This window comes from Nannospalax galili, unplaced genomic scaffold (genome assembly GCF_000622305.1).
Source record: "Nannospalax galili isolate Female #2095 unplaced genomic scaffold, S.galili_v1.0 scaffold3, whole genome shotgun sequence".
NCBI classification, from domain to species: Eukaryota; Metazoa; Chordata; class Mammalia; order Rodentia; family Spalacidae; genus Nannospalax; species Nannospalax galili.
The window spans coordinates 5,906,713-5,931,497 of NW_008351466.1; the positions used below are offsets into that span (position 1 = coordinate 5,906,713).

A 24,785-nucleotide genomic window follows, 5' to 3' on the forward strand; every position below is an offset into this window, starting at 1 on the left:
AGGGGGGGGGGGTGGGTGTCCAAATTTTATTGAGATGTATTACATGAAATGTGCAAAATCCCCAAAAATACTAAAAATGAAGAAATAAATTACTTTTAAAAAGAAAAAAATGATTGCACAAGTAAGTGTTTAGCATAAAGTATTATTAAGTAAATTATTGCACATACCAATAAAACTATACCAGTACTGTTAATAATGCTAATTTTGTATATTCATTTGTGATGTTTGTCAAAGAATGAATGAATAAACAATTTGGGGTTGAGGCTGTAGCTCTGTTCCACAGCACTTGCCTAGCCAGTGAGAGACCGTGGGCTCAATCTCCTGAGAAACAAGAAAAACATCGATAATCCAAGAATACTTTTGTGTAACTGCAGTCTCAGTAACTCAGGAGGCTGAGATAGGAAGACTGCGTGAGCCCATGAGTTAGAGATTAGCCTGGGAGATATAGTGAGACCACATGTTTAAAAGACAACAACACGGGGCTTGAGAGATGGCTCAGCAGTTAAGAGCACTGACTATTCTTGCAGAGAACCTGGGTTCGATTCCCGGCAACCACTTGGTGGCTAGCAACCATCTGTAACTCCAGTTCCAGGGAATCCGATGCCCTCTTCTGACCTCTGAGGGTATTGTACAACACGGGTGCACCTACAAGCAATACACCCACACACATTAAATAAAAATAAATAAAATATTTATAAACAACAACAACAACACAACACTGTGAGTAGAATAGACACTAGAGGCTCTGAAGTCTAAGCACCTTTGTTTTTTCCTCTGGCAAGGAAATATTTGTGGTAAATGAAAAGAACAGGTTTCATACATAGAAGAGGAGAGTGGTGAGAAGCAAGGGACAGAAGGAGAATGCTGAGCTTCCGTTGTAAATTCTGAGAAATACTGAAGGATTTTTTAAAAAGTTAAATTTATTTATTTTTATTGTATGTACATGTCTGTTTTGCCTGCACGTATATAAGTGCATAAAGCTCATGCAATGTTCATGGAGGCCAGAAGAGGGCATTGGATCCCCTGGTACTGCAGCTAACAGTGGGTTGCTAGCCAACATGTGAGTACTAGGAATTGAACCATGGTCCTCTGCCAGAGCAGCCAGTGCCCTTAACCACTGAGCCATCTCTCAAGCCACAAGGATTTTGGTATACAAATCATAGAAAAATACAGATTTTTAATAAGAATACACTAAATGACATTGGCAATGGGCAAAGAGAGCAGACACAAAAAGACTCTCTGAGTTGGAACCCCTCCGATTAATGAGAAAGGGTCAGTATTTCCAAAGGTGTCTTCAGCTTATGTGCCTGATACATGTTTATAGGTTAAAAAACATGGCAGTATATTCACATAGGAGTAAGTCAATTTTCCTATATTTTAGTTCTTTTTTTAAAAAAGTAAATCTTTTGTTAAAAAATTAACTTATAATTCAACAAACATTTACTGCCCATTTATACAAGACACAGTTTGGAATACTGCATAGCATTCATGTTTACACAACTAAAGTACATTATTAATTCAATAGTATATTCTTTAAGAAGAGCTTGCCTAAACTTCATTTGGCAAATCTCAATGGATGTTGTTTTAGGTGATTAAATGTACTATAAACTGCCCAGCAACGCCCTTGGTTCCCCCACTACCACATACCTCAACAGATATGCAGCTAAGTATGGTGAGAGTAAATACAAGAACCAGGTGAATTCATGTACACACAGCCTTAAATATTTATGGTTTTGTGCATAAACAAGCAATCTCTTCCATTTCCTATTTTGCCTTTAGTTCAGAAGGTATATTGCTTTTTATGTCGCTGAACTTCATTTCCTCAGCACGGTACCAAGGATATTCTTGAAGGCCTTGCTTGGCAAACTAATATGTCTTCTAAGATAAACTGCACTAAAAAATGGCTTCTGAGCAACTGTAGCATACCTACTGTAAAACTCATAAGCATCATGACACAGCTGAATTCTCAAATGCTGTATAGCTCTGCTTCAATTATAAGATGGATCTGAGCAACTTAGGTTTCAAGTGTGGACTTGAAATTTTATTACTTAGCACTGCGCTAAAGTGCCACTAGTTAATAAATAATATAAAGCCAATTCAGTTGACTAATAGACCTGATATAAAAATAAGAGAAATGATTCCCAGGCCCACTATATGTTCTATTGGATGCCAAATATGCATGCCTGATTTTCTTTTAAAGAATCTGACAGAATCTTTCTATCTAAATGTAAGCAAAACCATGTCATAGAATCAAATAATCTTGCAAGTTGTCAAGTATTTATGTCACATGCTAAAAAGATCATGCTCAGTCCTATCGATCGCAGTCAGTCTTTAAAAGGGATTTTAAATTACAAAGTGAAAAAATCAGACCAATTCTAACATATGACTTTTAAATGTTTATGGAATATGTTGAATTAAGCAGATATTATTTGACTAATATGTCCAATGATAATTTAAAAATTCCTAGATTGCAGATGGAAAATATTCAGGAAGACAGAGCACAGTGCCAACCACAATGGAATTGCTCATTCATAAAGCAAACAAATTTGTGTTGATCACCTAAGTGATCACCTTACCCTCTTCTTGCCAATTATTTGAATAGCAGATTTGGGGAAGTCTCAGATACATAACTATGTTCTTTAATATATGATTCCTACATAGTCACTTCATGTGAATTAAAACGAAGGGAGAGGATAATGAAAAATAATTCACTATAATAATTGAACTACATGAGGTACCCTTATATTTATCTCAATGGAAATAGCACATTGTAAGCTCTCAATCAATTAATGACATGCTATAAGAGATCTGAAAATACTTGTGATTTTTCTGAATATATATATTTTTTTTTTCTACCCAGTAGAAAGTAGTCTCTAGTATTTTTCTATTTACCTAGCTACTGTTCATTTATTTTAGCCTAAGATTTCAGGGGGATAAATTCTAACATTTTGATTTGAAGGGAAGAAAATTAGCCAGTACAATACTATACACTATTTTGCATGCATTAACGGAACTAAGTATGAGCACTGTCAAAGAGAATATCTTAAATAGTTTGACAATTTGTGAATATAAAAACTAAGAACTTTTTTTCTGAGTTAATATTCCATTTAATTATGTAGTTATACAGTATAAAAAAAAACTAAAGTGTGTTTCTTTGTACTGTTTGTATGAAGTGCTACTTAATTTATAGGCCTTTATGCTCAATACATACCACAACTCCAAACTGCTCAGACTCACAGAGATCATCATATTCATTCTTAAGTTGTGCTAATTCTCTCAATACCTTCTGCTCGGGAAGATGTTTTACAAGATTCTAAAAAAAAAAGAAAAAATGTATAAAAGGTTAGTGTGTTATTATTAAAATTTTAGCTAATACAATGGCAATTCAACAAGTTATACAGAATAAATATATTGCAAAAATCAAACATTTTTCAAGAGAAAAATAGCCTACATACTAGGACCAAAATGAAGTCTAGCCAACATAAAAAGACCATATATGAAAACCTCATATGTTACATCATAAATAAAATATTATTAAATTGGATAACCTAGAAGAAAAGTAGTGATCCCTGTAAAACACAAGGGACAAAAGTAGATTCAAGAAAAAATGGAAAATCTGAATACAGTGATAAAAATAGAGATTAAATCAGTAATCAGAATCTTCCAAATGAAGCAAAAGCCAGGACCTCATGGATTCACTGATGAAGTCAGTGAAATATTTAAATTACAACTATTACCATTTTTTCTCAAACTCTTCAAAAACTTAAGAGGGAGGAATGATTAACTTATTTCATGAAACCAGCATTACTGATACCAATACTAGTAAAAATCATGACAAGAAAGGAAAACTATCAATTACATTAAAGGTTGATTATGAACTCCTTATTTGCAAATTGTGTGCTATTTGTTGCTTACCTAATAACGCTGTAAGAAATTTAAATACTATCATATATGTGGGTGGTCAAATCAAGCATTCTTGACTTGTTCTTAATTGTGACTTTTCAGTTTTTGCATTGTATGTGAATTTCTTGTTGACTGCATACACAAGGATGTGAATTTCATATAAGATAAATTAATTTAAAATCCTCTTTCCCCAACTCTTCTTTTTATCAGAGAGTTAAAGACATTGCTACTTAAATTAGCTGGATATATTTTTTCCCATGTGATTTACATGACTTTTTAAATTCCTCAATTTTTGCATTATTAAATTTTTTTGTTTTCTCAAGAATAAGTCACATGTCAGTCTATAGAACAATTACTAATGAGTTTTAAAATATATGACAGAATGCATGAAATCCATTGTTGGGGATATGGGGGCTGCAGATGGGGAAGGGGGTGTAAAGATGACTAAGATGTTTTAAGATGCTTTTTATGAAGTGTGCAACAATTCAATAAAAATATACATTATAAAAAAGATACATTAACACAATATTAAAGATAAAAAACAATCTGAATGAAATTTAAAAGACTGATGTCATATCAAATATCTTTTTGATAATAATTGAAAGACACTTGAAAACATGTATAAATTAATGAGGACAGTCTTAGTTAATAGGTCATAAATTAAATAGAAAAGGGAATGAAGAAAATGAAGAAAGCCTGAGGACTCTGGGAAAGCATAAATATGCCAATGCTTGCATCACAGGATCTTCAACATGAAAGAAAAAGGGTGAAAAGGGATCAAAAACAATATGTAAAGAACTGACAAGTAAAACCCCTAAAACTGGTCAGGCATGGTGGCACACCCCTTTAACCTGGGGAGGCAGAGGGAGGTGGAGCTTTATGATATTGAGGTCAGCTCAGTCTATTTAGGATGATTCAGGCCAGCTGGGGCTACAAGGAAACCCCGACTCGAAAAAAAAAAAAAAACAAAAAACAAAAAAAAAAGCATTCAAAACTTCATCAAGTCCAGGTAGGATGATCTAAAAGCATTCACCATGGGGCATATTATAGGAAATTTCCAAGACTCAGACTTGTAGCATAAAGAGGAATTACATGACCCACATAAGAGATTTTTCAGTAAATTAGTATCTAGTATCTAATTTTTTCAACAGAAATCATGGGATCCAGATCAACTGAATAACACATTAATATGTAGTATCCTGAGAAGGAAAGGCAAAACACTAAATTAAAATTCTGTATTGAGCAAATGATCCCCCTTTCAACAATAACATTAACACAAAAGGATGATTAAAGTTGATGTGTTTGTCTTTGTACCATATATTCCTATATGCAGAAAACAAAGTACACACACACACACACACACACACACACACACACACAAACACAAACACACCTACGAGGGCTAGTACAAAATGGAAAAATCAGTATAATTTCAATTTCATTTACAAAAGCATCAAAATAGTATCTAATAAAACCACTGCTTCATAATTGTTAGAATATTTTTATGAAAACAAAAGGTGAAGATACTGTACAGTGCTGAGGACATGGAAAAATTAAAAAATCTTGTTAACTTCTGGGGGTGTGCAGTGGAATAAAATGATTTAGTTATGATTAAAATAGTTTGGTGGTTCTTAAGAAATTAACCATACCATTTCAAACTCCACTTCAGCCTTTGATGGTTATCTGTTAACTTGACAGGACAAAGGGTTGTCCAAATTATCAGTCTCTTTAAAACATCTCATGTTGCAATGTGTAGTTTCTCATAATTTACTTTATAAATATATGCTTCTAGATCTCTGGATGCTCTTAGGTATGTCCACAAATGAGCTGAAAACAGGCATATATACAAATATTCATAGCATGACTATTCAGCTAGATGATAAAAAAGTGATCTGTGTCTGAAAAAATGGATGAATAAAATGTAGTTTATGTACACATTACAAAGAGTAATCAGTCTTAAAGTAATGAAGGTTTGATGTGTACAACATGAATAAACCTTGAAAGCATTTTACATATGAAATAATAGTGCAAAGGGATGAAGATTGGTTGATTTCATTCATATGATATATTTAGAGGAGGCCTAGGCTAGAGATATAGCTTAGCAGTTAAGGAGTACTTGCTGCTCTTGCACGGGCCCTGCATTCTGTTCCCAGCACCCATGTCACAGTTTACAACCATGTGTAACTCCAGTTCCAGCAGATCTGATGCCCTCTTCTAACTTCTGCAGGCACAACACACATGTGGTATACTTACATATACACAGACAAAATACTCATAGACATAAAATAAGAATAAATTTTAAAAGAGGTCATTTTTTTTTATTATTAGAAGAAGCATTTCACTACAGCTCTAAGATACTCATTAACTGTTTCCAGGGCAAAGATACATCTCTTTCAAAAGTGGATAGCTAAAGGCTACATAAAAAGCAACAATATCAGACAGGCAATACCTTCTTTTGAGTTGTTTGCCAGGGTGGCCAAAGGGACTCCCAGATAGTAACCCAGCATAGAACTGGGAAAATGAACAGCTGACCCCAATTTTATCTAAAGGAATATTGACAGCTGATTACTGCTAGATGAGGAACAGCTGACCCTCCTAAAACAAAGACCTCGAGATAGGCTGACTAGATTAACCAGATGGACAAGTAGTGGGGAATGGCTGGGGGTGCCGACAACACAGCAGACAGTAGCAGGGATACCAGAGTATAAGGGCTCTAGTGGGGGAAGGAAGGCTATGGGAGGGTGTTATCTGAGAAGTGGGTGTAAAAATGAATAAATAAATAACTTTCAAAAAAATTTAGGTTCACTGTTGAATTAATACAGTTATACGATATTGAACTCAGTATAAGCCCTGTAAGACATAAAAAGGAATGAGTTTTTAACCTTAAAAAAAGATCTCCATTTCATTTTAAAATATACTGTTTCTTACAGACATTGTTTTTGCTCATAACACTGAGATGTTGGTGCATTCCTCTCTAATCTATATGTATCTGATTATTACTAGTCATAATCGGTTGCACTCGGATCCTTGGCACCTGTGTATGTCTATAAAGTCATCAGTAGATTTCAGTGGTAATGTTTATCACCTCTACTAATTAACATGATATAAATTTTTATGTTTCCTCCTCAAATATAATTCTTTTTTTAAATTTGTTGATTTTTTTTTTGTGTGTGTGTGTATATCACACAGAACATCCCAAACCATCTTAGTCAACTGTACACCCGCTTCCTGTATGGCACCATACTTATACTCTGTTATCCCTGCTACTGTCTGCTGGGATGTCGTCACCCCCAGCCATTCCCCACTACTTGTCCATCTGGTGAATCTAGTCAGCCTATCTAGAGGTCTTTGTTTTAGGAAGGTCAGCTGTTCCTCATCTAGCAGCAATCAGTTGTCAATATTCCTTTAGATAAAATTGGGGTCTGCTGTTCATTTTCCCACTTCTATGCTGGGTTAGCATCTGGGAGTCCCTTTGGCCATCCTGGCCAACAACTCAAAAGAAGGTATCTCCTGTCTGGCATTGTTTCTTGTTATGTAGTCTTTGGTTGTACATATGGACTCTTAAAAATTATATTGGCCCCTTTAACCTTTGGTTATATTTTCCATTTGGGTGTTTAAGGTCATACAGTTGGCCGAGATAAACCAATTTATTTTTACTCTTAAGGCCGTTTGAGGATCTGTTCCTCAGGGGTCACATGGGCTTGGGAGGAGCCCCTGGCACCTTTCTTTTACCAGTTCTACCTATGTGAAGATAAGCCAAAGGTCCTCCTTGATCATGCCTGGCTTCACTTGGAAGCATGGAGGAAATGAGGTCAGTTTTTAGAGCTAATTCCTTTGACTTAGAAGAAATATACTGAAATCAAAACTTGTATGTCTATATTACTTCATTAATATAATCATTTCTTATAAAATTGACACTAACTTATAACTAAGGTATTATTTCCATTCTTTAAGGAAACTGTTTGTTAGAGCTGGGGAAGGGACTTGGAGCCTTTATGTATGAGGAAAATGCTCTACAACTAAGCTATATACCACATTTCTTACTAAAACATTTTGAATGTGTGAAATTTTATAAGTTTTGAAGACTTCTGTTGGTGTTTTGTTTTTTGGAAACTGTCATTAGCGAAAACAAAGAGGCACCGTGGTAACATGAAGACTTTTCACTACAGTGAAACTGAATTAGGAAGATTAAATCATTGTTAAAAGTGTTAAATGATTCAATTCAGGATATTTAAAGCTCTCCATTTTGCTTTTAAGTTTTAACTATGAAATTAATAATGATGAACAATATCAAGTCTAAAATAGAATTTAACTCAGCAGGTGAAAAGTGTTGTTGATATTTTATTTCACCGTTAGCTAGCTATAGATTACCTGTTAACTCATACGATGAATACAGGTTCCTCAGTGGGAGATATCATATCTCTTCTGTCTCTGAGAAGCTATATGAAATATTTATAATATTAAGTGGTTTGGAGACATAATCTGACTTTGGATGTCATAGTTTTCATAATTACCAAAGTTTTGGAGGCTGTACTTCTGAACACTGATCAGAAGGACACTTGAACATGCAGCAAACACAGATTGCTACTGTGGTGCACACTGCTTCGATGAGTCAACACCTAGCAGGATCCAAGCTGCAAAGTCATCATAGCCAATGTCAACAACAGGTATCTTCTGCTTTTACAGCTATAGGAAACTTTGCCGCCTAAGATTTCGTTTTAGTGCCTATAAAGTTCTAAATAGAAGATGAAGGATACGCAGACATAAGAGAAAAATATATGATTGTACTTATTTACCTCGACTCTCTTCACCTACTCATAAAAGAGTAGCAGAAAAGAAAATGAAAAACACATGGGGGCTCAAGGCACAGGTTGATATTACTGTGTGCTATCCTATGAACCAGACTGAAATCTATTTGTTTGGTGAACTAAGAAGCCTCCTGAAAGAAATTTCTCCCAGGAGAAGGGAAGCCAGTAGCAAGTAGACAGAGTCCAGAAACCCTCTAATAAGAGAAGGGTTGGAGTGATTCAGAGTGCAGCATATTAGTTCCTGAATGAGTCTCCAAGGCCTAGCCTACAGGCTCCTAACATGCTCACACCTCTGAATCTTGTAAAAAGCACACTTGTGTAAAGAGCCTGGCTTTGATATGCCTCTAATAGAGCATTTAAAAAGAATAGCATCCTGGGTAGAGCACAGTGGGATAGCATGTGTTTCATAGGCCTGATATCTTGGGTTTGATTTTCACCCTCTGGCCTGTAAATAAATTGCAAAGGTGTGTTAATAGTTCAGGTACATTTTATACATGTGACACATGAAAAGCTGTTCAGACTACGAGAAGCTGAAAACCAGAAACTGATATTAAAACACAATAGATCCTGACAAATGCTTAGTTGATAGGCTGCATCTCAAGGCAAGGCCCTTTTACGTCTTCTTCCCCCCTTACTGCTTAATACCATACTTTCTTTTAAACATTTCAGAATTTATGTTTGAAAGATCAACTCAGGATCAGTAAGAAATTTTCATTCTAGAGAATGTCAATGAATTGAAATTTACCAGAAAACAACAAAGGAGAGAGCAGTAACTGTCATGAAATTAGAATTTCTCCTCATCTTTTAGGTATCACAAATTTAGGTATTGATAATTGTCAGTGTTATTTGAAGGAATTTCTTCTAACAGATGATAGGCTTTTAACTACCTTTTACATTTATACAATTACTCCATAATGCTTCCAAAACTTTATTTCTTTTAAATGTTAATTGCACATGTAAAGGTTACTTAAGTAAACGTATTGAACCATACTGCCCTTTCCTTCTTGACAAAACATAACCTTTCTTTTTTCCTGTCTTATATCTCATTAAGTAATTTTAGTAGTAGAGAGCTGAGATAAGTTCACTCTGATTAGTTCTATCATTTATCTCCATACTTTTAGGTTGCTACAGATGACTAGATGGATAAATACCAGAATCATTTTGAATTGTGTTGATAAAATTACATATACGTATTAATCAAGATAGAAAAGTTTTTCTCAAAGAATTTGTTATATATCATTTTAACACATCTTTTTCCAATTTGCTTGACTAGAAAACTCAATTTATTATCTACTGTAAATAATTAGATCACATTTTTCAATACGTTTTATGGAATATAGCTATAATAAGTATGCATGCAAAATTGGCATTCTTTGGGAAACAGTATTTCTTTCTATAATTAGGATCCTCTTTTGTTTATAGTGTTCTGTTCTCTATTATATGTTTTGTGAATTTCCTTTAATTTTCCTTTGTCAGTGGCCTCTCTAAATTTGAAGATTGTTGTATTTCATTAATTCTATAATATAAACGTCAGTCTTTTTTATATGGCATATGGTTGCATCTTGTAATTCCAAAAGAGCCCATTTTAAACGTTTACACACACACACACACACACACACGCATGCACACATGAGTGTGCACAAGTATGCATTCCCCCATTTTAAACTTTTCTTTCATATTTAATCTATTTACACTGTATTGCAGTGGATTACTTTTTAGCCAATTTGCTAATTAATTTATTGTTTGTGCCTTATTGTCTAATTTACCCAGCCAATGGGTTTCCTTTGTCATTTATTACATTTCTTCTATCTATTGATTTTAAAAATATTTTCTATAATTTTATAAGTCTGATTCTCTTTTTTATGAGTCTTACTAATGATTTTTTTAATCTTCATGTGTCATTAGTATTTTTATGAAATACTGGATATCAATTATTTCCTTGTGAAAAATCCTTGAATCTGGAGTTTACTTTTACCTTCCTCCTTAAACAAATGTATATGAACTATTTCCAAGCATCTGGAAAAACTGCCAAAGAGTAGTCACTTTAATTTTAAATCTGTTTCATTAATAATTTGAGAATTTCGTACATGCATACAATTTATTTGATCATATTTACTGCCCAATTCTCCCCAACCCCTCCCAGATTTTAACCACTACACCCTAACACATTTGTATCCTATGTTTACACACACACACACACACACACACACACACATGGACACACAGAGTCCTTTTTTGTGCTACCCATATACTCATGCTTGTGGGAATACTCACTGTTCAATCTACCAGGGATCAGTCACTCCAGAAAGCTAACTCTTTCGCCCCAAGAACTATCAACTGTCAATAGATCCTCAGCTAGTGTTGTGGGCTTGTGAAACTTCCTGCCTTCATGCTCAAATGTTGACTTGCTTGATTTTGTGGTTTTAAATCCATCCACCCCTTTTTCTAGATGATCCCTGCATCTTGTGGGACAACTACAAGGTTTAAATGCTAGTCTAAAATCTACATCGGGACTAACTTGTGGTTGGAAGTTTTTAGGCTGTGGAAATGGGCAGTAGGCCCCATTACAATGCAATGCTGTAAATGATTATCATCCATAGGCCAGGAATGCTGAAACCCTGGAGCCAGTATCAGTTTTCAACTGATCACCATTGCTTAGATAATAAATTTCACATTTTCAAGGGATATATTCACTTCCCAGGTTGTTTTTCCTCCAAACAATAATCACTATGCATTGCACACATCTACTTTAAATCTAATACTTGTTGTCGTTACAGAAAAATAGTTATCAACTCTGTGGATACTCTTTCAAAAATATTTCATACAAATTCACATGGAGAAATGATAGAGTCTTAAAAGAATGAGACAATCATATGACTTTGAACAGGTCTTACCCTTGGCCATTTATTTATACCATGAACTAAGAGGAACCAGTCAAATAGAAATTGGAGAAACCTTACAAATAATTAAAATTCTTGATTTGTTTGAAATATTTCCTCCTCAAAGCAACATTCAAATTACCATAAGAAAATAACCTATAACAAGTGTATTTGTCCGGGATCCCTGATTTTCTAACAGACACAAAGCCAATGACAGCCTTCACTGCAGTCCTCAAAATAGGACAAGCAAAATGTGCTCATATTTATTTATAAACATAAACATTCATCTAGTTAACTCATCCCCCACTCTACCTATAAATGGAAAGCAATAATGATAGATTACATGCACAGAGTATTGGAAATACACACCACCTCCAAATCCAATATAATTATTAACAGCATAGTATATTAACATAAGGACACTGTGGTTGTTTGAATGAAATATGCCCCATTGACTTCATGTAATTGAATTTGGTCAGTTGGTGGCACTTTGGGGAAGGTTAAGGACGTGTGGCCTTGCTAGAAGAAGCATATACCTGGGGGTGGGCTTTGCCCCCCCCCCTCTCTCTCTCGTCTCTCTGCTTTCTGTACCTACTTGAAGATGGGATTGTTCAGCTTTCTGCTCAGGCTGCCTCCTACTGCCATGCCTCCCCACCATGATGAACTCTTGTCTCTCTGGAACCATAATTCCAATGAACTCTTCTTTCTATAAGTTTCTTTGTCATGCTGTTTATCACAGCAACAGAAAAGTAAATGATACTATTACCAAGTATACTTGTTATCATGTATTGGGTTTATACTGGTTAAGCAGAGTTTAATGCTTTTAAAATTTCTAACTTTATTTCAGAATTAGTCCCACCACAGTTGGTTACTGCTATGTGATTGCTCACCAGTCATCAACTAGTTACCTACCCTCTGAAACTCTGTCCACTTCATCACAATTGACATATTACCCTTCTGAGGAAGCCTTGGCAAAAAAAACAAAGAGAAGTCCATATGTTTGAGATCTAAGTAAGATGACTTGCAAACTTTCCCAAAATCCATTTTAGGAAGACTGAACTGTTCTCTTGACCTGTGACTGCTCCTGACCAAAGAGGATGTGCACATTCAAACTGCATGTAATTTAATATTAATACTATACTCCTTCAAATGCCCTTCAGTAGTTTAGTGCAGCAAATAACTACTTACAGCAAACTGTAATTTTTCTTTTTTAAATTTACTTTTATGAGTGTTACGTCTGCCTGTGTGTAACTGCACCCTTGTCATGCAATGCCCATGGAGGACAGAAGAGGGTCTCAGATCCCCTGGAACTGGAGTTATGGACTGATGTTAGTTGCCCTGTGGGTGCTGGGATTCAAACCCAGGTCTTCTGTAAGAACAGTCAGTGCTCTTAATCACTGAGCCATGTCTCCAGCCCCTGTAATTTTTTATAAGCAAAAGACATTCACTTGGTCTGTAGTAGTTCTGATTTGATTTGTAAAATTATTACATGAGCTGAACTTAATGACTGCTCCCTTTGAATTAATATGACAAACATATTACTTGCAAGTACTTAGGCTAATGGAAGCCACAAGTAACCACTTGGTTAAGCACTCTTCCAAAAAAAATACTAAAGCTTAGGCCACCTGTATAGACAATGACAAATTTCACCTATCAATGCATATGAACATTCAGAGAAGTCAACACCTCTGATGATTAATACTGGCTTGTCAACCTGACAGGATCTAGAATCACTGAAGAGACGAGCCTCTGGGCATGTCTGTGAGAGATAATCTAGATTACTTTAATTGGGTTGAGAAGACCTAACCTAAATGTGGGCAGTACTATTCAATTAGCTGGGATCCTTGACTAGGTACAGAGAAAAAGATGAGAGAGAGAAAGTGCGAGACAGAGAGAGTGAGATGAAGAGGGGGGAAGGAAGGAAGGATGGAGGGGGAGACAGTGTGCACTGTTTGATGCTTCCTAACTGTGGACACGATGTGACCATCAATTATCTTATATGCAGAACACTACATTACGACTCTGACTATTTAGGAAGGAAGTATAAAGAATAACCAAAACAAAGAATACTGTATGTACACTTCAAAATGTCAGCATTCTATTCAAGTATCATTTTCAAATACCATTCCAAACAGTTATGAAAATCAAGGTAGAAATAAGGAGAAGAATGGAGACAATCTTTAGCTTAGTATGCAAAGTTGTGACTATTTTTAGAAAGATTAATTTGTGTCACATTTTGAGTTATTAATGACATTTAAAGGAAAGATTGATATGTAATACATAGGAAGTAGGCAAGACATATCATTTGTAGATTATCCAAAGTCAAAACTTCTAATTGTCCTAAATTTTGAGATTATCTAGAGATCCACTATAACCCTAAAACCAAACAAAAACAGGTAGGAATTGTTGCTATTTCATGTCAAGGAAATCAGTTGATGGTGAAAAAAGAAGAATCTATTTGAACCATGTAAGATGAACTAGATTGGAGACAGACAATAGACAAAAAGCCCAGGTAGGAAATCATATTGGGACTATCTAAGGAAGGATCAGTCTAGCCTATCAGAATTGGAGAGAAAATTATGGACAAAGATGAGTAGGAATATACTCTAAGCAGATTTGAGTTCAGGCAGACAAAAAGAAAAAAAAAGGAACAAAAATCCAGGAGGCAGGCCTTTACTTGGGAGAAGGAAAAAAGTATAGGTCTACTTCTGATATTCTTTTAAGACATAGCTTAATGATTAAGTGGACAGTTATTAATCATTAGAAAAACGGTTAATGAAGTGCAGACCTTAGGGCTAAATAGATATACAAGAGATTGCACAAACTACATTTCACTTGTTTAAGATTTTATAGATTACTGGGTTTTAGTATAGGTACATACTAAATTTTTATGATAATCTCATTTGTAAGAATATATTTTGTTAAGGTTGATGAAGATGTTCTGTGTGAAATATACAAAAATTTAATAAAAAATTTACCAAAAAAAGAATATATTTTGTGCCTTGATTCTAACAAACAAGTCTCTATTCCTTGTCTTACAGGCCTAAGGTTAGACAAGGAATAAGAGACTAGAGCCTAAAGCATAATGTCCTTTTCTCCTGCTCTATTTTTCTCACTTTATTGAAAACATTATTACAAGTATAAATCATAGAAAAGTAGAAACTGTAAAGAAACAATATCGGCAATCAGCATTGGCACTAAAGGAAGAAAAGTAAATGTTGTATTTGCTTCTCCTAAGAAGCAACTAAATTTTCAATTCTATAGCGAAATCCCACAATCAAAGTAAATAAGGCAAATTAAATCGCATTTAGTTTTGTGCCTGTTCATTTTATTATTCCAACGATCCTGTTACTAAGACAGCCAGGATGAATGTGATTAGACCTTCATTCCAACTCAAGGAATTATGGACATGCTTGTTGCTCAGAAGGGTGAAAGAGGAAAAAAGAGTTATTTTTCCACAAAAGGATTTTTGGTATATTTTAATTGAATTTTTGTGTAGTTCATACACAACATCATAATCATTTTTATATCCCCTTCCCCATAATCTCCTTCCAAAAGACCCCCCCACAGGATTTCATGGACATATATAGATATATGGTCTTATTAGTAGTTGAACAGCACTTTCAATTTCCTACAAGTTTGCCTATTTACACAGAAATGGAATTCAATATTTCTTTTATTGCATTCAATAATAGCAAGTACTTCTTCCTTGATACCTAGTTATATACTTATTACACAGCACAACCATAAGTATCAACAAATTCATATATAATGTCATTGAAGAACATATTTTGAACTATAATTAAATTTCTTCTCTGATCTCCAGTGATAGATACTGGACAACATGCCTGAGTTGCAGCCCTTTGGTGGATACTATTTGTTCTTATCCAACAGCAAACCAAACTCAGTCACTCATGTAAGCACCATACCAGGGAACAACATAAGACAAACAGTGAGAGCTTTGAAAAAATAAAAATAAAATAAGCATCAATATGAAATGAGCTGTGATCTCGGATTGGTTGTGAAATTATTAGACTTCTCTGTCATACTTTAAGTCAAAGGGCATAATGGGAGTAGTGCAACATCATAAAGCTCCAATGTAAAACAACAAAAATGGCACACTGTGATAAAGGGGGAAAAGCCAACTCAAAATAATTTTATTGTATGTGTTCACAACTGTAAATAACTATGACATTTAATGTAAACAGTGCCTTACTAGGGCTATTTGTGATAATTCATTCTGTCAGAATTAGAAGCATATTTTTAAATCCATGAACTACTAGTTTTATTTTGATCTATACTAATCAAATGCACAAAACCAATGCCATCAATTTTGTTATACAAATAGAAAATAAAAGCAAGTATTTGGAAAATTATCAAATTCTGAAAGCTTACTGCCATTTGATCAAAAGTAAAAGTGATTCATAGAACAATAATTCACAAGTAGGGATATTATTTGTCCCCTGGGATCAATAGTCAAAGTCCAGTCACAACTGGCAGTGAATAACGTTCCTGGCGTCTAGAAGAGAGAATCTCACAACTACCGCCCAAAATGTGTCAGTGTCCAAGTCGAAGAAATATGCCTTCTGTGTGCTCACTGATATAATACTAATATATTTATTGTGTACTATTTAAGACCTACAATATGTGCATATACAAGACAATGAATCAAAATTTCTACCTACCAGAAAGTTAAGAAATAGAATTAAGTCTCTCTTGAGTGTTCCTGCTTCACTACCTCTCAACAATATTTTGAAGAGATTTCTTATACACTATGGTAAACATGCCACAACATGTTAATTATAGAATGTTAGATTAAATTATAATATAATTATCATGTCTTTAATATATGCAAAGACTAGGTAAATTTTTACTTTACTGTGAAGATAAGGAACTACAATAGAAACTTGATGTTAAGAACTGACCTTACATATCGAAAAGATTTGACTGCTACCCTTAAAACATAATTGAAAATGTTTTTATAAAAGTAATCATTTAAAAAATGTAAAAGTGTTAGGATTTGATTTGTTAAATCTATGACTAACCAATCTGCTTTGGAATTGAACCCATTTTAGATACTTCTAAAATGAGTAGGAATCTAGTAGGAAAATGTGCAATTGTTCTCTGTCATATTTAGTTAATCCTGTCAAGAACACTGGAGCCTGTGCTATCTGTACCCCACATTATTGGGCTAAGGGTCTATTGCTTTTTGACTAGAAGTAGGCTCATAGACTCCTGTTCAAGAAGGGCTAACAGTACACTTGCTTTTTATACATTAGGGTACTTGAGGGCTCCTGAGATTTATGTGGGAGTAAGCAGAGACTTTCAGAGTTGTACAATGGCAAGAGACTTACTGGTCTACTCTGAACATCACCTCACTGAAAGAGGAACAATGGACCAATAGTGTGGAAAAATGAAAATTTAATGCTGCTTCTCTGTGGCTAAAAGTGTACAAGACAGCAAAAACAATGAACTTTAAGTCCATATCTTGCACAGCTGTCAATAAGAGCTATGTTTTAACTCAAAGTATAAATAGCCTCAGTTTTAGCATTTAAAAATATTTTTCCAATAGTATGATTAATTAGTTGAAGCAATCTATTCTTTCCGTGCAAATTAGAATATAAACAGTAAAGGCAACAAAGGAAGTCATGTTTATTCTTTAAAAATCAACACAGAAAGGAAAGAAACTAAGCAGACACAGTATTTTCACAACAGAGTGAAATTTGCAAACAGTGGCCAAAACAATTCTATCAAGACAGACAGGAATATACATTTTAAAATTCAGTAAAATAAAAAAGGTAGTAGCAAAAGATGACAAAAATAGCATCTCATGAATAAAAATATTTGTACATTACAATAACATCATAAAGTAGCTATTCCTGTTTGATGAGAAAAAAGAAATGTTTTATGATTGTTACTGTCATTGCTAATGTTCCTTCTCCTGAAAGAATTATGAAAATGAACATGGTGAACACAAGTTGTTAAGAGAAAAATACTTTCAAATTCTACAATACTAATGCCATTACAGCCTTAATTGATGCACTTGTAGTCGTCTAAAGTCATCAACTCTCGTAAAGTGCACAAACACATGCAGACTCACAAGCCTGCATACAATACAGATGGTCAATAGCCACGTAAATAGATCAATGATTACAAAGATGGATTGAGGAGACAAAAACGAGCTCTACTATTATATATGCATGAACTTCCTGACTATAAGAATAATTATACTCTAGAACTGGTTAATTGAGGGAAGTTGAAGAATCTTTTTTCCTTGCAGAATCAATAGATACCCATCTGTCTTTGATGACTTAGGTGTAGCATTGTCTGGAATCCAGGGGAGAGATTAGACGACATGTGATTCACTCTAATCATATTGTCAGTATTCACGAATGAGTTATATAGATCATCTAATATGTTTGAAATATAACATTACATATGAGAAAACAATCATGTAAGAATCTATAGATTTTATGTCTCACATACAGTATTATATCAGGTATTCAGCTGTGTTTCGAAATGTAAGACAGCCAGGACATTAATAAGGTAGGACTGGGGGAAAAGCAGAAATATTCTTCTTCATGTATTGCATGAAGACAGCATCTATGCAGGTATTAGTATATTTTGCAATTTTAAAGGATGTTTGCTAGAGGTACATTTTATCTGAGATATTCCGTGTACCAATGTTAGTCTTGTATTGAATAAAGAATGCATTTAAAATGAAAGGAAGGGAAGAAACAAGGAAAGCAGAGAAAGAAGAAGGGAAAGGTGGAGAAAAGGAGGTAGGTGATGAGAGAGCAGCACATCAAACAGCAGATAGAGTCATCTCTTGCATCAATGAAAATATTCCTTAATTGAAGAGAAATGGTAGCCAAAAGACCATCAATAAACACAATAACTGTTTAAGAAGTACAGGTGTCTGGTGTGAAGGTCATAATATTTTAAGAAATACCTACAAAACAACAATAACTGAGGTCAAAGATAGGAAATAACCCACTGTATATATCAAAAAGTGATAAGGAATACTGAAAGTTTTTACTGTAATCACAGGACAAATGAATGTAGAAATTTATTTAACTTGATTTTAAACATCGTACACTACATATACTAATATATGAAGATTTTACCTGGTACTCTATTACTATGATGTATTTTTTGTTTTTATGTATCAGTTTAGAAAAAAGGTAAAAAGAGGTATGATTCCCATGATGCCAATCTCATTATGACTTCTCAAAAATCTCTGTATGACTAGGCTGTGCTATATCCTAGCCTCGAATGCAGACTCCTTTAAGTCTGATTTCTCTACCACCACCATTGCTTTATCATATGTGGTTTACAGAAATGCTATCCTTAACCTTCTATTTGTCGCCATTTTTTCAGAAGACTCAAGAATTTCAGTAGTTTTCATATTCCAACAATCAGTGCTTTGCAAATGATGCAATCTTCTTGTTTTCAGTCCTGACCTCAATTCTGATTTTGAATAATATATTCTAATGTAATATTACATGTCAATTTTTTGTCTGTTATCTTGGATTATTTGTCTCTTTTTGTCTGTGGTACAACCATTTTATAAACAAAATTTTTCATGAGTATATTTACAAAGTCCAAATTAAACATTTGAGAGAGAGTAAGAGAAACACAGACAGAGGCAGAGAAAGGAGTAAGGGGGACGGGAAGACTGTGAGTCACTAGTTTGTAATCTGTTTCTATAATATGATGTCAACCAATCTACTAACCAATACATCTAGACAATAAAGATACTATCCTGTGTATCCCTCAAGCCACTGATCATCATTCCCTTTTAATAATACCATATTGAATCCTACTAGGACCTCAAAGTCTAGTTCCAAGAAAACTACATTAATCGGATCTCTACCTTTCCTTACAGCTCCACTCTGGGAGCCTATATATCAGAGCAGTCTTTTTGGCAGACTCATGGACTTCTTTCATATGTGGATTCATTCTCATAATAAAATCAAATACATATCGTTGTAAAACAAACCAATTGTATTGAAATAGTTGTCAATATATTTACAAAACTAAATTGTGATATAATAATAGATGTGCTTCTTTATTACAGCCTTAAAAATATTAGCTAGTCGCAGGCCTAGTAAGCACTTTAATTTTGAAGTAGTAATGAGTACAAACCATGTTTGGAGGTATCTACCACTAGTGTAATGTGATATGAAAATATTTATTACTTCTATTAGTGTACTGTTAATAGTACTTTGGCTTGTTGTCTACATTTTTTAATTAAATGAACTGATAAACAATAATTAGAATTACATTAAAAGAAAGATGCAATATTTTACATATCCATGTTCAAAATCCTCCGAATTCTTTAAATGTGTACTGAATTAATATTTCTTTGAAAATTTTCTGAAATATTACAGTACCTTTTCAGTAGAACACTTGTTTCTCATATGCCTGGTAAATATGAGCATAAATTCTCTCAATAATTCTGTCAATATGTTTCTTTAACCTTTAAGAAATATTTGCAAGCACTAATTGCCTCAAATGAGGCATACTTCAATTTTCCTCTTAGCATTTCAATTACATTTTGAAACCACCACATTCATTTCGCTGTTAATGTTATATATGAGTCTAATATACACACCTTGTTTTCAAAGGAAGATAACCTATAAAGCATTGGTCTTGTTTTTTTATCCTCAACTTATCAAATTAAATAACATTAAAGGAGATTTTCAAAGCTGGAATAATGATGCTACAAATCACCTAAACATACTACACATTTTTCAGAAGTAACTTAATGTAACATATAATAATATAATGTAAAGCTCAACAACCTCAGAATATAGTGTAATTTTAAATGTTTCTGTGTGTTATAGAAAGCCTTATAGGACGTTACAATTTCTTGCAAATCAGGAACTCAATTTCTACCTTCAATATAGATATATGGAAATAGAAGGGGAAAGCAGTAATACAGGAGATTAGTATTTTACATATATGAATATTTGAACTTTGTCATGTTGATTAAATAAACGTTTGCTTTTTGTAAGTAATACGTTTATCCTGCCAAATAAGTACAATGTATTGTCAGCCTGGTGAGGAAGAGTTTATTGACACATAACAGGAGGCATAATACAGGAGTTGAAATCAAGTTCTTAGGAAATGATATATGTTTAATTGTTTTTTGTTGTTTTTGTTGTCATGAAGCAACAAACTGTGATTATTCATGGATGGAGTTTAGCACTGTAATCAAACAGAATTTACAACAAAGTTAATCTGATGATACATATTTGATGCTATGCATTATCGATGTGCTACATGATAATTAGACATAAGTGGTAAACACCTCATATGAATGCCAAATTGATGTTACTTTTACATCACTGAAGCAAACATTTCTGGTACAGGAGGGAAAAAGAGGTACTGGAGATCCTAGACCATTCTGCATGAGAGAAGCAGTCTTTTGAGGAACTGAAAAGTGTTAGTTTATTATCAAAATATCCTCAGACATTTGATTCATATATGTAATAGAAGTATTACCTTAATAACCCAGGTGACTGATAATTAGTATTTCATACAATTATGATTATAATGTACACATTATTTTTTTCTGTAAGTAGAAAATGAGAGAAGCGGTTTTGATTGAGCAGGCTACACAATGAGAAAAAAAACTTTCTCTATGACATAAAGAGTAAACTGGCCTTTCAAAAGCATCCTAGCAAATAGAAAGCATTTGAGAAAAACACAAACTGCCCAGCCTGGAGCAATGGCTCAGTGGATTAGACACACATATCTTGAAAACCGGCTGTATATAATGGATGATCATAAATGAGAATCTCTAATCTGTACTTCTTAAAATATTGGAATCCTGACGTTATCAGCAATTGACAATGGAAAGGCGTGCAACTAAAAAGTTATTGTACATCAAAGTACACCATCATTCCAGTGTAGATGTAATCTACATGATGGTAAAGAATTCTTTACCAACTACACCCCTGATACCTCTGATTGAGGGTTAGGATCTAGAGTATACAAAGAACTCAAAAAACTCAACAACAACAAAAATCAAACAACTCAATTAAAAAGTGGGGCAAGGAATTGAATAGGGAGTTTTTTAAAGATGAAACACAAATGGCTGAGAAATACTGTTAAATTTACTCATCGGGGAAATGTAGACTAAAATCACTTTAAGACTTCATCTTACCCTTCTGAAAAATGTTGAAGATGGAAAAACAAAACAAAAGAAAACAAAGCGATAATGCTGATGAGGATGTGGATAAAGGGGAACTTATACTCACTGCTAGTGGGAGTGCAAACTGGTGCAACCACTATGGAAATCAGTGTAAAGATTCCTCAGGAAAATTGGAATTGATCTACCAGGTGATCCAGCTACTCCACCTTGGGCATATAGTGAAAGGACTCTATACCTGCTAAAGAAATACCTCTTCATCCATGTTCATTGCTGTTCTTTTCATAATAGCCAGAGTTTGGAAAAAACCTAGATGTCCCTCAACTTTTGAATAGATAATGGAGGTGTGGTACATACAATAGAATATTATTCGATTCTTTAAACAACAAAATTGTGAAATTCATGGGTAAATTGATGGAACTGGAAAAAAAAATCATTGCACCAGTGAGGAAACCCAGACTCGGAAAGACAAATTTCACATGTTCTCCTTCAAAGCTGGATGCAAGCTTGGAAATCTTAAATGTGTGTGTTTCAATTGGAAAATTCTGAGACATTAAGAAACCTGAATAGTTATGGGTGGGTGGAGGGGAGGCTTCCTGGGAAGGGTGGTAAAAAGCTGTGATATAATGGGGGGCGGGGAACATTAGATGAAGAGAGGTTAAAGGTGGTAGGGAATGGGAGGGCAGGGCAGAGAAGGATAAGGAGGGATAAGTAACACCAAAGAGTTTTAGAAAAATAATATTGAAACACACCCATTAAAGAAGCTTCTTAAAGTATATACATATACATCATAAAAAGAGATTAAAAGGATTTATCCTATAACAGGGGAACATCGCCCTTTCTAGACATAACAGGCTAATGAGATAAAAGGGGGAAAAAAAAAAGTATATACATATACATCATAAAAAGAGATTAAAAGGATTTATCCTATAACAGGGGAACATCGCCCTTTCTAGACATAACAGGCTAATGAGATAAAAGGGGGAAAAAAAGATGCCAGGAATGGACTCTCTCTCCAGAAGCTGTTAACCAGGGGTCTCATAGACACTCAAACAATGCTGATAATTGCCGCTGCTCTTGGTTACCCATAAGAACTGGATGGTAAGACCATGTTACTGAAGACATCACATACATGAGTTGTAGAACGAACAAGGCAAAATCAACCTGAAGTTGATTTCAGAGGCTTATCTCTACTGGCTAGGATTAATAGTGCTAGTAGGTGCTATGTGAGCTACCTGAAGGAAAAAAAATCATTTTTATCCACCTGTGAATCCTGTGAACTACAGTATCAAGTAGTTTGGCAATATACGCTCACCATGCTATAGTGGAACAAATATTATTTGAGTAACCAACCAGTCTTTAATTGAATTTAAGGCCCATTTCCTAGGATGGACCCTCTACCTGACGTTGATATCAGGCTTAGAAACCTGGGGTTAAACAGTTCACAAGATATAGGGGAGAACATAATACTGGTTTTCTACTAAATAGCCATCATACTAAAATGACTTTTTGTTATGCCCATAGATTAATGCACCACTCAACTCTCACCAGCGAAGTTTCCTTCTGCAGCAGATAGTAACACAGAAACCCACAGCTGCCCAACATGCAGAGAACAAGTGGCTGCAGAGTGCTTTTCCGTGAATAGGACACCTATATCAAATATCTGCCCCCCAGGGCTCACGGATTATTGTGGAAAAGGAGGTTCCTTTTCGTATTTTAAAATTAAATCCCACAATCAAAGAAGGGAAACTAAATCTCATTTAGTTTCATGCCTTGCTCATTTTTATTATCCTTCAAACTATCCTGGAACTAAGACAGGAAGGATAAATGTGACCAGCTCCTCATTTTAGCTCAGGAACTGTGGAGATACTTGTGGCCCAGAAGGGTAAGAGGAAATAAAAAATTTATTCCACAAGAGAACTTATATGAAAGTGTGACATTTATAAATATTGGAATGTCTTGATCCCAAAAAGCCTGAATAAATTCATCAACTCTTAATTCTATATCAAATAAGCATGCTGAGATTTATAACATACATGAGGTAAACAGTAGTACATGCTTATATCTTCCATAGAAACATGACTTGTGCAATTTATCAACAGAAGTTCTCTAAAAATTATAGCGGGTATCAAAGGGCAATGGCAAAGTTATGTAAAATAAACTTCTTGATATCTGTTTTCTTTTTTAGACAGGGTTTCACAAATCCCAGATTGGTCTTGAACTTCCTATGTAGGTAAAGCTGGCCTTGAAATCCTGATCTTTCTGCCCCACACATGACTGCTGTGATTACAAGAATGAGTAAGCATCCTGTGGTGCTGGGGATTGAACCAAGGGCTGCTTGTCAGCTAGGTAAACACTGACAAATGAGCTACATTCTCAGCTACTGACATATTCTGAAAATTAAAACAAATAGACTGAAAAGGAAAAGACAAACCAGGCCTGGTGATGAATGTTCTCGACCCCCTCCCAGAAAAGAAAGAAAGTAAAAAAGACAACAGAAAAAAACAAAATTAAAATGTCTAAACCCTTTGAAAACAACAGCAACAAGCACAGAGCTAGGAATGGTGGAAGCACCTTTAACATGTGCACACAAGAGGTAGAGGCAGGTGGATAACTTTTAAGTTCCAGGCAAGCTTGGTCTACATAGGGAGTTCAAGGCCATCCAGGGATGTATAGAGAGACCCTGCTTCACAAGAAATAAAAAAAAATCTTTGCAATTTTGCTTTCCAAAATTAAACCAGACAAAGACAGACATACCAATAATTCAAATAATATTACAGTATATCTATATAGTGCTTTATTCTACAAAGAACTTGGATTCGATTCTTGGAATGACCCTGTAATTTCTGATAAGACAGAGGTTAGGAAAGCTTTAAGAAAGCTTTAGCTAGTCCAAAGTAAGCAGATAAATAATATAAATCCTTTAGAATCAAGAAGAGATATTGTTTTGAATTTCAGGTCTGCTACTATTGAAACTAATGCCTGATACTGAATAATCTTCCTAAAGTTCAGGTTCTGTTTTTGAAAAAAGGAGTA

General features: G+C 34.5%; 1 protein-coding gene across 5 annotated transcripts in view; it reads right to left on the reverse strand.

Moving 5' to 3' along the window:
* Positions 1-24,785, reverse strand: part of Diaph2 (diaphanous related formin 2) — an 835,758-nt gene that overhangs the window by 445,322 nt on the left and 365,651 nt on the right. For all 5 annotated transcript variants that reach the window (XM_029553627.1, XM_029553629.1, XM_029553628.1 and 2 more), the window contains one exon: positions 3,212-3,313. In XM_029553627.1, the coding sequence (XP_029409487.1) occupies positions 3,212-3,313 (102 nt within the window). The remainder of the gene's footprint in view (positions 1-3,211; positions 3,314-24,785) is intronic.